Source organism: Nuphar pumila, unplaced genomic scaffold (assembly GCF_984573655.1).
Source record: "Nuphar pumila unplaced genomic scaffold, dmNupPumi1.hap1.1 HAP1_SCAFFOLD_616, whole genome shotgun sequence".
Lineage (NCBI taxonomy): Eukaryota > Viridiplantae > Streptophyta > Magnoliopsida > Nymphaeales > Nymphaeaceae > Nuphar > Nuphar pumila.
The window spans coordinates 38,271-50,324 of record NW_028323420.1 but is presented as its reverse complement, the minus strand read 5'-3'; the positions used below and the strand labels follow the sequence as shown (position 1 = coordinate 50,324).

Here is a 12,054-nt window from a genome sequence, read left to right as displayed (position 1 = left end):
GAGGGAGGCCGAAACTGCTAACTCAGAAGAACGGGTTGAGCTGCGGGGCCGTTCACAAAAAGTGCTTGCCACTGTGCCTCAGGAGCACGACGATGGCAAACCACGCTTGGCCGAGGCAAGAGTAAGAATATACAGGTAGCGTCAGCTGATGGTTTGGCACTGGTTTGAAGATTGAAGTGATTGTGTAATGTACATGTATCATGGCTCGTCACTTTCAGCCTGGCGCTGGCGGGCAAGATGAAGCGCATTTTCCCCTACTTCATGTCCTACCAGGAGGTCACACGGGACATCACCTGCAACAGAATGATTGTGTGCCTGGACTCCCTGTGGCGCGTGAAGATGCGCAACTTCAACTTCATTTCACTGGTTGCGCGTCGAGCGCGGAGCCGCTCTACAGCAGCCTTGCAGCCCCGGGGACGCAAGGGGCTGCCAGTCAACGTCGGGGTGACATCCTCGTGGTTTGGCCTGACGGTGGCGTCCGCATCCTGGATTGCGTCGTCACGCACCCCCGCGGCTGCGTCGTACATGCGAGACGCTGCGGAGGCTGGAGGGTCTGCGGCTGCGAAGGCTGAGGCGCGGAAGCGGGCGGACTTCGAAGCGGTTGGCGAGGGCTCCGCGTTCGGCTTTGTGCCGCTTGCTGTGGAGTCGTACGGCCGCATGGGTGTCGCGGCGTCGCGGTTCCTATCAGAGCTTGGCGATTTGGTAGCGGCGGCGGGTCGGGTGTCTAAAGCCGCTTTGTGCGGACCGTGCGTCGGGAGCTCAGCTGCGCCCTTTGCAAGGGCAATGCGCGCATGTACTACAACTCTCTCTCGCGCATTGCTGTGCGTGTTGGACACAACTTCCAGCCAGGATGTGATGAGCCGGCAGAGCGCCCGGTTGAGGTCTGACTTGCTTCGTTGTTTGTTTGTGTCGCTGTGTGCTTTGTCTTCCTTTTTCTTTTCTTTTGTTCGTCTTTCGGTAGCCTTTCCTAGATTTGCCGGCCCTGTCACTTCAACTTCATCGTCTTTGACAAAGCTGTGAGTGTGTTACTGCACTTAAACTCCGAAGTTATGCAGAAGAGCACGGGGAATTTCACCCTCCTAGAGCTGCTGCTGAGGCCAGGCTGGAAGCCACATGTACTTTCTGGATGCGTGCATCGACATGACATTCATGAAGCACATCGTTGGCTACTTCTGCAACGCCCGCTCAGTGCAGCTTTACTGGGTCTGGAACGCCTCGATCCGTCCAACCAATCGTCAGGCAATCGTGCGCATCAAGTATGGCAACGGGAAGGCTAAAATCAGGGAGAAAACTCTGACGCTGGGCGCTGCGCGGCAAGTGTGTGAGCTGTTGCATGAAGGGAAGCGCGTAGCTGTCTGCAGCTCCACCAAGTTCTTCACAGGCTCGCTAGAGGCGTTTGTGTAGACAACGCTTGGCAAGCAGGTGCCATCGGTGCTGGTATACAACGGCGGCAACAGCGGCGAGAGCACCCTGGATAACGTTGGGAAGCTGTGGGTGATGTACAATCTCCGGGTGTCAGCCCCTCTATTGCTGCAGGTGTTTCGTTCGAGGTCGACCACTTTGATGCCCTGGTGGGATACCTTGTCAACTCAGAATCCACGCCAACCGTGGACATCGCACTTCAGCAGCTGATCCGAGTGCGCAAGCTGAGTCAGAAGGATGGGTGCATGTTCTTGTAAGTACAGGAGCGCGTGGGTACTGGACGGCCACATTTACATGGGGAGCTGGACGCGCTGCTCAACAAGAATGCGTCCCTGGTGTCTGGCATATACACGAGTCCAAAGCTGCCCTTTTTCGGCTGTCACGACAATCAAGCGCAATGAGGTCTGCTACGATCCCGATCGCTTGAGCTACCAGATCATCAAGGGCATCCTTGCCATGCAGAGCAGATCCGCGTTCTTCTACAGCAAGCTCCTGGCAGCCCTCTCCAGCGACTACGGCATCCGCGTCATCTTTGAGAACTCTCCCAAAAAGGGGGTGCTCGAGGACTCGGAGCTGCTGGAGGATTGCATGCAGAATCAGGTGAAGAAGCCCCCTCGTACGAGACCCTGAGCATGCTGACAGAGGAGGAGTGCCAGGAGCTCAGGAAACGCCAGGACCTGAGCGATGTAGAAAAGGCATCTCGGGATCTGAACGTCAATCAAGTCAGTAGGTCTGGGACGTTGCGCATGCTGATAACGACTTCTACGAGAAGATGGTTGTACCCAGGCAGTCACATGAGCTGTACGTGCATTCCAAACGGTTTCGCATGTTTGCAACCAGAAGTTTGGATGCAAACAAGTACCACTTCAGCAGGGGCTGTGGACTCAATCATCAGAAGAACAGACTCGAACATGAAGATGTACATAAACACTGTGGTCGACCACATGCGGTTGCTCATGTGCCAAGGGCTTCTCTGAAAGTTGCTGCCGGAGGAAGACTATGTCAGGCTGATGACCATGCAGCGTGTCAGCGTCCCTGAGGATGCCGTTGACGGTGTCATCGCGGACTTTGTCAGCAGCCCCCAAGCTTGAAGAGGAGACCTACGCGCGAGAGAACTTCACATTGAAGGGCGGGCAAACTGCATTAAGCAGCTTTGTGTTCAAGGCTTTTGGACTGGAGGTGAAGCGTTGCGACACCAACAACAATCGAGCAGCTATCATGAGCTTGCCATTTGCTGCGACAAGATACGAGAGGTCGACGAGCGCTACAAGCCCACATATCCCCAGTTGCTGTATGAGTGCTGAACGTACTTGCAGACGGAGCAATGCTGCGCCCGGCCTGCCCCGTCCCCACATGGATTGTCAGGCAACCTTGGGGTCTGATAATGCTGAAATATTTGGCTTGGCTCAGCGACGCATACCGGTTTTGTACTTTTATCTACACAGCCTAGAAAACTTATGCATGTTCTGTGGATCTTGAGGCTTGGCGGGGAGGGGCAGACCGGGCATCTTTCACCCCTCACACACCCAAGCCAGAGTATTCGTGCTAACATACTTGCAATGGCAATCCAGGTTGCCAATAATCGACATCACTCATGTAATTTGCACAAAGGAAGTTAAGCTGAGTCTTTGAGTACTGCTTCACCATGACTGTTCCCTACTACGTGTATGCGAATGAATTTGCAATTGCACGTCTTCATCATGTACTGCATCTATGGAGCTGTGCGTCATGCGCCTCCCGCGGCGGACGCAGGTCCCAGCGGCTCCAAGCGTAGCCAGGGAGTTCCAACTCTTCCCCCGGCGCCCGCCGGCGCAAGCTGAACGAGGAGGAGCAGAAGGCCAGGTTCGTTGGCTTTCTGGAGTACGCATACCTGAATTACAAGGACTACCAGATAAACACCGTGCTTCAGAGCGGCGACGTTCTCAAGCTTGTTTGGAAAGCAGTGGTACAAGGATTATGTGCACCAAAAATGACTGAGTATTTTTCTGAGGGTTTGTGCGAAAAAAGGAAGGGAGATACACCACCCCTCGAAGCAAGTGCACATCGATGTCATTGATTATATCATTGGGCTTGCAAATGCTCGTGCCCTACCACAACACTCGCTAAACATGCACAGGCATGATGCCTAGCATGATGTCTAAGCTCTGCCATTTCTACCCCATACTTGCTCCCAGAGTTCTGAATGACATGTTGTGTTACAAGCGACAGGGCTGGCACAACAGGAAAAACACAGAAACTAACATTGAAAACAATGACACAAACAAAGACAAAACACACCAGAAAACCTGCAACCTAAGCCACGCCGGGATCTTCCTGCGGTGCATCACACCCTGCATGCAAGTCCGAGCCGACGTTCACGGCGATACGAGAGAGGGACTTGTAGTACATGCGCGCATTGCCCTTGCACAAAGCACATCTGAGCTCCCGACGGACGCCACATACGAAGGCAGCCTTGGACACCCGGTTCCCCCCCCCTGCCACCAAGTCGCCAAGCTCCGAAAGGAAACGCGAGGCGGTGGAGCCCATGCGGCCAAACGACTCCACGGCGAGTGGGATGAAGTCATAAGCGGAGCCCTCCCCAAACTCCTCGAAGGCTCGTTGCTTCCGCAGCTCCGCCTTCGCTGCCGCGCATGCCGGCAACCTCTGCGGCATCGCGAACAAATGACGCGGCCACCGGGTGCGTAACAACGCAGTCCATGACGCGGACACGGCCGTCAGGCCAGACAGTCAAAATATCCCTGCGACGAAGACCAGCAGCCCCCTGCGCCCCCCGCAGCTGCAAGGCTGCTGTATTGCGGTTCCACGCTAGACGCGCAGCCCGCACGGTGGATGGCATGGCGCCAGGCCGAAACCCAGTAGTTATGGCGCATCGATGTCTCACCTGCATTGCGGTTGCACGAGAGAGCGTGGTCCGGCGTCGTGGAGTCGCCGGCGTGGTCCGGCGGTGCAGTGGCAAGGCGGAACATCCACCGCCGTTGTCACCCCTAGACCGAGCAGGTGACGCCCCGCTGCAAAGAATTCTCCATTGCTAAGGCGCAAAGTGGGCGCGGTGGGCAGCGCAGTCAGCCATGCAGATGCAGGTCCACAGGACGCGCTGTGGATACGCGCCGCCGCGCGCCGACTGTCTGCGGTGGTAGTGTCACAAGCTTCGAGGAAGGCCGCGCCCAAGCGATCGCCTACGAGGCGCGACACGGACTTCTGAAGCTCGGGCAGCTCCGCTTCAATAAACTCGGTTGGCAGGTCACGCGCGCTCTGGTCCCATTTGCATGCCTCAGATGCATCATCAAAGACACGTTGCCAAGCGGTCAGCAACCCCGGCCTTGTCACGTTCAAGAAAGGCTTGCATGCATCCGGGCCTTCCTTCATAACCGCTTGCGCTTTGGAGGCCCCCGCCACCAGCGCCACGTCTGCGACAAGCGACGTTGCGTCGCGCAGACCAAATGCACCGTGCCGCAATGGGAAGTTTGAGCTGTTGAATCGCACTCAACGACCGCGCTTCAGTTACAAGTACCTGAAAAAGTGCAACAGCGGCCGCTGTAATGGCTTCCTCCACTCGCGCGACGCTGTGTTGCAGGGAGCTCCACGGCACCGTGCGCATGAGGTGCGCCATGCAAAGGGACAGGGAGGATCGGAGCAAGGCAAAGTGTGCCGGAAGACTGACCGGCAAGGCCCTGAGTTTGTGAATCTGTGCAATAACTGAGTCCACGCGGGCGTCCAGGGTCGCTGCCTGAATATCATTCGGACATGTATTTTATGGGCATCTGGACCCTAACAAGGGAGGGTTTACTTGCGCAACATCTCAAGAATGAAATCGTCAGCTCAAATCAGACGGTGTACTTGAGCACTGAAGTCGAAAGTGAGATTAGGGAAAGACTGCATGCCAAGGTTCGCGGAGAATGTTGTCCATGACACAACATCTGGGACAGCCCAGAAATCAAATCCAAGCCGCCTTTGGAAGTATTCTCCATGCAGATGGAAAGGCATAGGAGTATGCAACCTCCTTCCCAACATGTTTTTGTATCAAATATTCATCAGGTGTTACTACTTGTGAATAATAGTCGGTATGAAGACAATGCACCGACATGAAAAACCACAAACACAAGACAAAACAATGTTTACATTTTCACTGTTGCATGTCATACTCAATCACATCACAAGCCACCACGCAGACGAAGCACCAAATGCAGAGTTGATTCTTTCTGAATGTTGTAATCAGCCAATGTACGTCCATCCTCAAGCTGCTTGCCGGCGAAGATCAGGCGCTGCTGGTCAGGAGGAATACCCTCCTTGTCCTGAATCTTGGCCTTGACATTATCAATGGTGTCCGATGACTCAACTTCCAGGGTGATAGTCTTGCCGGTGAGGGTCTTAACAAAGATCTGCATCCCACCACGGAGACGCAGCACCAAGTGCAGAGTGGACTCCTTCTGGATGTTGTAATCAGCGAGTGTGCGACCAATCCTCAAGCTGCTTTCCGCGAAGATCAGGCGCTGCTGGTCAGGAGGAATACCCTCCTTGTCCTGAATCTTGGCCTTGACATTATCAATGGTGTCCGATGACTCAACTTCCAGGGTGATAGTCTTGCCGGTGAGGGTCTTAACAAAGATCTGCATCCCACCACGGAGGACGCAGCACCAAGTGCAGGGTGGACTCCTTCTGGATGTTGTAATCAGCGAGTGTGCGACCATCCTCAAGCTGCTTTCCGGCGAAGATGAGACGTTGCTGGTCCGGGGGAATACCCTCCTTGTCCTGAATCTTAGCCTTGACATTGTCAATCGTGTCCGATGACTCGACCTCCAGGGTGATAGTCTTGCCGGTGAGAGTTTTCACAAAGATCTGCATTCCACCGCGGAGACGGAGGACCAAGTGCAAGGTAGACTCCTTCTGGATGTTGTAGTCAGCGAGGGTGCGACCATCCTCGAGCTGCTTTCCGGCGAAAATGAGACGTTGTTGGTCAGGGGGAATACCCTCCTTGTCCTGAATCTTCGCCTTGACATTGTCAATGGTGTCTGATGACTCGACCTCCAGGGTGATAGTCTTGCCGGTGAGAGTTTTCACGAAAATCTGCATTCCACCGCGGAGGCGGAGGACCAAGTGCAAGGTAGACTCCTTCTGGATGTTGTAGTCAGCTAGAGTGCGACCATCCTCGAGCTGCTTGCCGGCGAAAATGAGGCGCTGCTGATCAGGCGGGATTCCTGCATACGAGGAAATGCTCGGTACAAGCGACGGCCATGACTGAATGAGCGATTTTACATCCTGCATAGTTGATCGACGCACTGTCATCGTTAAGTCCACACATCGACCAACGTAAAACTGTCCCACGCCTACAAAAAAAACACAAACAGACATAATCATCGGAACTACCTTCCTTTCTTACTGCGAGCGGCGCATATGTGGTGTGTAACATTTGACTGCTCGCAGAGCCACATGTCTGCGCTTGCTGCTTTCAAACTCTCACACGTCGACCCGCCGACTGTCACAGCAGCAATACCAACAAGTACCATTATGAACATGTTTTTATGAAAGCAGCATCATGAGGTGCTCACACCTCTTTGTCTTGAATCTTGGCCTTGACGTTGTCGATTGTGTCGGAGGATTCAACTTCCAACGTAATGGTCTTGCCCGTGAGGGTCTTGACAAAGATTTGCATCCCACCACGAAGACGAAGCACTAAATGCAGCGTAGACTCCTTCTGAATGTTGTAATCGGCGAGCGTGCGCCCGTCCTCAAGCTGCTTACCCGCAAAGATCAGCCGCTGCTGATCGGGTGGAATGCCTGCAAACTTGCCCACGCGCTCGTCAGCGTGCGTGTTGTGTTGAGTTCGGTTAAGGATCTTAGCGAGACAAGCGGGGTAAACTGGCAGTTGCCCACGGAACGTGCACGGCGCGCACTTGGAACTTCCCGTGAACCTGGTAAGTAGTTGCTCACGCGGAAAACACGTGACAAGGTAAGAATCGACAAAGTTGTGCCAATGCTTGGCAAAAATAATCTTATGGACTGTTGGAGCAACGGAATAAAGTTGTCAAAGCGGACACGGTAACATCCAACCACCTGCCACACAAGGTGTGCCTTGCAAGCGTGGCAGGCAGCGCTGCCGTGTAACACATGTGAACAGCAGAGACACTGATAAGCTAACAAGTGGTCAAGTGGTTGTGCAGACTAAGAACCGCCAGTTGCGAAGTTGACAAGCACACCTTCCTTGTCCTGGATCTTCGCCTTCACATTATCAATCGTATCGCTCGACTCCACCTCAAGCGTGATGGTTTTGCCGGTGAGTGTCTTCACAAAGATCTGCATCTTCTCAAACTGTCGCAATACACAAGAACGTCTGAGGAGGTTATGTGAGGTAAGTTGGCGACGAATGTTCTGGGCAGCTAATAGCAATGGATATTAAGGAAAGCGGACAGGAATTTATATTTGTTGTGTGGATGCCCCAGCACGCATGACAAAGTTTGTGATGGCATGCTACTGCGGATGTCCTCGTAATCCTGCTGACTCAGGTCTGACGCGTCTCGGGTCCAGAAACTTCCGCAGAAACTTCTGCAGGTGGTGATCCAAACCGCACAACTCATTTTCCAATTTGAAAGGACGCTACACCACAGATGTCTTGCTTTCGGCGTTACGCGCGGCAGGGCGCCGTTAGGCGAGTTACCGGTTCACGCCGATTCTGGGTCGCACACTGCAGTGACATGTAGCCTTTACAGGTATATCACGAACAGCAACATTTCTCCGCAACGACAGTAATTCGTAAACAAGGGTGGTGGGTGCACGTCGAACTCATCCGACTACAGGTTGCTGCCTGGAAGAGGTGTCATCTCGATTTACCCCTCTACTTCCCTAGGGCGTTCGAACAGAAGCCAGCCACTGCTCACAAGGCAAAAGAGTGTCAGCTGTTGTTTACAAAGATGTACAGGCTACTTGTGCTAATAAAATATCAAGCCACGCAGAAACGGACGACTAAGGATGCTGGCACAGCTCACATGACATTAGTGACCTTGTTGAAGTACTGGGGCTTGTCGGCATGTGCTTTGTCCAGCGCCGCTTTCGATGTGACTGCGACGACGCGGGCTGCGTCACCCTTGATGCATTCCAGAGCATCAGCAAAGTTTCTGAAATCCTGGATAGTTGTGGCGAGGATCTCATCTCTTCGCTTTTGGCGCTCCCTCGTCGGTGACCCCCAAAATATGGCGCATAAAAGCGGAGTAACCCTTGGCGTCCGGCAACAAGTATGGGGTCCACCGCTCCGATTGTTCCAATGATGGCCTTCGTCATGGCATCATCATCAAGTTCCACAGTGCGCAAGAATTCAACGCTGTCGTCATAGGCTTGAACGGTGTCTAACAAGTTGGGGTCCCTGCATACACACTCCATGCATCAGGCACAGTAGAGAAAACTAAAACCACACCATGTCTGTGAAGGTGCGCACCAAGCCGACGAGGATGTACGTGCCCCAAGCATCAGTGCAGAGAGGATATGACTCATAACAACAAGCCATTGAATGGACTATCTCATGCCTTTATCTCTTTAGAGATACCTCAACACAAAATGAGTGGACACAGGCCATTGACCGCAAAGGTGCAATATAACCAAAAAATCTTGGAACCAGGCCTTTCATCACTGGATGATCTGGTCGAATCAAGCAAGCCGAGTTCATCAGACTCGTGGCAAACAGAGCAACCGTGCTGAGGGCATGAGAAGTCGTACCGGTACGACTGGAAAGAGTATTGCCCAGACTGGGGGTCGAACGATCCGAAGCCGCCGTACGCGCCGCCAACGACGCGCACTCTGTCCCAAATATGCGACATTCCAAGGTGCTTATTTACAACGTAGCTCGAGCCATGCATCTTGTAGCCGGCGTCCTCGAACAGATTCGCCGACTTGCACACGTAATTGACCTGCGTGGTCACGAGGATTGCCTCGTTGTCGCGAAGCAGCTGACCGCTCCAAGGCTCCGTAGCCGTGCCCGATGGGGCAGCGGGGAGCGTCGCGAGGAAGCTGTCAACGAGAGGGTGCACTTTTTCTAGGAGCGGCCCGTCAGCTGTCATGTTGATGAGTGCACCCTTGGACGAGATGAGGGCCGAGCGAATCGCCCGCAAATCGGCTTGGACGCCCTCCCAGTCATCATCTATGCGCTTGACAAGTTGGCGTATGAAGAAGAGGTACTCGAGGCCCCCCATCTGCTCGTCCACCCATCCCGCGATGGATCGCTGCGCAGCGAGGCGGCTGTCTGCATAACTCTGGCCACTGCCGACGATTCCTGCAAGAAAAGAGGAGAACACATCAGTAAGAATGTAATGGCGTGATATCGCCCGTCGACCGCCTGATCACGACAACAGCACGTTCAGGAACCCAATGATAGGCATTGCACATCCGGGCATGGGGTTGAGACCTCACTACCCAGGAAAGTCCCATCCCTGGCAAATGTACTGCACTCTGCCAAGTTTATATGGCTGCCATTGGGTCGAACATGCTTACCACACCACGCGCTCAATTGCATGATGCAACCAACACACGGTGGTCGCAAATCACCATAGCAGGTGCGACTCACAGCATTGCATAACACACAGAAGATGCCAGTCTGAAACCATCTACTGCAACTGGTGGATAGGTTTCCACACGTCGTGTAAGCATGGGATGTGGAGGTGTGGAGCGTTGACCAGACAAATATCAGCCGGACAAGGCAGCCGTTGGCGCACCTGCTTCCAGGCCCGACTTTGTCTCCAGAGCCATCTGTTTGAAGCGAGCCTGGTCATCCATCTTGGCGCTGAGGAGAACGTCTGAAATGAGGCTGAGAAGGTCACCGGACTTGTCGGCCATCGCCTTGCCCTTGACCATGAGGTACGCAACAGGTTCCTTCTGACCCTTCTTGTCAGACACCATGGGGGAGAAGGAGAGCCCTCCTGTTGTTGTGCCGATACGCTCCGTCAGCTCCACGAACGACTCCTTCTCAGTACCCATCTGGGTCAATGACCTACATCTCACAGGCAATACATTCGATTCCAAACTACACAATGGGCGTCAACTCAACACGTGAACCTCCAACGCAGTCTAAAGGGCGTTGCCGACAACGCAGGCTGGTCACCCTCGATGGGATGACGGAACATTGGTCTTTGCAGTGTTACTTCCAGCTTTCAAGCAGCTTGACACCAGTCAACGACGCCAGGTCGGTCTGCTTTCAATAAGACCCACGAGTATCTCATGGTTGCTGGACACGGACATGCCAGATGTAATGCATTTACCACCTGCAGAATATGAACAAGCACACGCGCATGTGACGTAATGATTACGTCGCCCGCCTTGCTGCAAGCAAACTCAGGGATGAGAAATCCCGCAGCGCCGACGGCACATTGTGCATCGCCTGAAAGAAGAACTGTCGAAAAGCGGCTACTCGGATTGTGAGCTTCATCAATACAACGATCTACCTGAAATGTCAGGCTTGCAGAGCGGGCAGAGCAGGAGGCAACAAGGCGTACCGACAGAAAAAGCGGCACGAGGGGTAGGAGGTGCATGGGGACGCCGCGCATATCAAGGGCAGCCTCGAGGTAGAGGACATCGTTGGTGAATAGGTCGTGGGAAAGTACGGTGGCCTCGCCGCTGGAGCGGATCTCTGTGGGAACTGTGCTAATCTCGCGGGGGATGTCGGCCAGGGAGAGTGATGGAATTGTGGCCAGCGCCTCCGCGGGGATCGGGCGTCTCCTGGCGCTTCTTCAACTCAGTTGTCAGCCTCACGACCTCCTCAATCTGCAAGCAGCTCATGCAGCTCGGTTATGCCCAAAATTGCTGATTACCTCTGTCTGATAGTGTGCGTGCTGATCGAAAAAACGTGCAATCAGCGTAACGTTTTCCACAGCAAGGATTGGATACTATTTGATGATACAAGGACTCGCGGTGCCTGGATCTAGAAGCTCACCTGCTCAGAGGACATTCCGGAGCGGGCATCCAGGAGGCGGGCCTTCTCCTTGGCTTCAGTCTTCTTGCCAAGCTCTGCATCTGGCAGCGTGATCACCGTCACGCGGTGGCTGTTGTTCAGGAAGTACTTCTCGATGAGCTCCCCAAACACGTCCTCCCCACTGGCGAGGCGCTGCTTGAACTGAGCCAGAGGCGCGTGCCAACGCAGGGTGCTGTAAACACACTTTTTGACCAGTCAGCATCTGGTCCGTTGACCATCGGCGTAGCCAAGACATTCTCACGCTCGCTAAGGAACTTTCAACTGTGAAAAATGCTTGTGGAAGCCACACTGCCTGACCATAAAACCGTGAATGCAAGAAACTGCAGCATAAGCTAGTCAATGGAACGGAAAGCTGAGCAGGTTTGCCTCAAGTGATGGCAACACCAGCATTGATTGCAAAACAGCCAGATGTGGGTACAACATCAATGAATCGGGCCGTCGGGCTGCGTCCCCGCGACGTAATGTTCAGAAAAACCATTCCCAACTAATCATACTGATCCCCAAACAGTCCCTAAAAAGTCCAATGTCCAAGCCTAACAAAAGCTAATCCCAGAGAGAAGTGCAACGCACGTGTACGGGTCCCGCTCATAGATCCAGGCACCCATTGCACGCAGCATCATGGAAAGCCCGCGGGGGTAACGACCAGTGTTGTTCTCCCGCAGTGAGAACTCGATGGAATTCAT

General features: G+C 53.9%; 3 protein-coding genes and 1 pseudogene across 3 annotated transcripts; all 4 read right to left on the bottom strand.

Annotated features, from left to right (window-relative positions):
- Positions 1-5,552: 5,552 nt before the first annotated feature.
- Positions 5,553-6,634, bottom strand: LOC149809988 (polyubiquitin pseudogene; annotated as a pseudogene).
- LOC149809987 (uncharacterized) lies at positions 6,249-6,926 on the bottom strand. Its single transcript, XM_089994500.1, has 3 exons — positions 6,800-6,926; positions 6,302-6,746; positions 6,249-6,258 (listed from the first exon to the last, which is right to left on the bottom strand). The coding sequence occupies exons 1-3, from the start codon at positions 6,924-6,926 to the stop codon at positions 6,249-6,251; spliced, it is 582 nt and encodes a 193-aa protein (XP_089850626.1).
- A 38-nt stretch (positions 6,927-6,964) lies between these two features.
- Positions 6,965-7,722, bottom strand: LOC149809986 (polyubiquitin). The gene is made up of 2 exons (XM_089994499.1): positions 7,617-7,722; positions 6,965-7,197 (listed from the first exon to the last, which is right to left on the bottom strand). Exons 1-2 carry the CDS (start codon positions 7,717-7,719, stop codon positions 6,965-6,967), a joined length of 336 nt encoding a protein of 111 aa, XP_089850625.1. The 5' UTR covers positions 7,720-7,722.
- Positions 7,723-8,398: 676 nt separating this feature from the next.
- On the bottom strand, positions 8,399-10,380 carry LOC149809985 (presequence protease 1, chloroplastic/mitochondrial-like). Its single transcript, XM_089994498.1, has 4 exons — positions 10,119-10,380; positions 9,010-9,679; positions 8,630-8,776; positions 8,399-8,585 (listed from the first exon to the last, which is right to left on the bottom strand). Exons 1-4 carry the CDS (start codon positions 10,378-10,380, stop codon positions 8,399-8,401), a joined length of 1,266 nt encoding a protein of 421 aa, XP_089850624.1.
- Between the last annotated feature and the right edge of the window lie 1,674 nt (positions 10,381-12,054).

Bases quoted from the DNA above. Each gene is read 5' to 3' on its own strand.
- LOC149809987 (XM_089994500.1), bottom strand. From the start codon at position 6,926: ATGGTACTTGTTGGTATTGCTGCTGTGACAGTCGGCGGGTCGACGTGT. The intron at 6,747-6,799 runs GTAAGAAAGGAA...TTTTTTTTGTAG, and splicing joins CCACATATGCGCCGCTCGCA to GCGTGGGACAGTTTTACGTT.
- LOC149809986 (XM_089994499.1), bottom strand. From the start codon at position 7,719: ATGCAGATCTTTGTGAAGACACTCACCGGCAAAACCATCACGCTTGAG. The intron at 7,198-7,616 runs GTGTGCTTGTCA...GCAAGTTTGCAG, and splicing joins GAAGATCCAGGACAAGGAAG to GCATTCCACCCGATCAGCAG.
- LOC149809985 (XM_089994498.1), bottom strand. From the start codon at position 10,380: ATGGGTACTGAGAAGGAGTCGTTCGTGGAGCTGACGGAGCGTATCGGC. The intron at 9,680-10,118 runs GTGCGCCAACGG...CTTTTCTTGCAG, and splicing joins AAAGTCGGGCCTGGAAGCAG to GAATCGTCGGCAGTGGCCAG. The intron at 8,777-9,009 runs GTTATATTGCAC...GTGTGTATGCAG, and splicing joins CCTGGTTCCAAGATTTTTTG to GGACCCCAACTTGTTAGACA.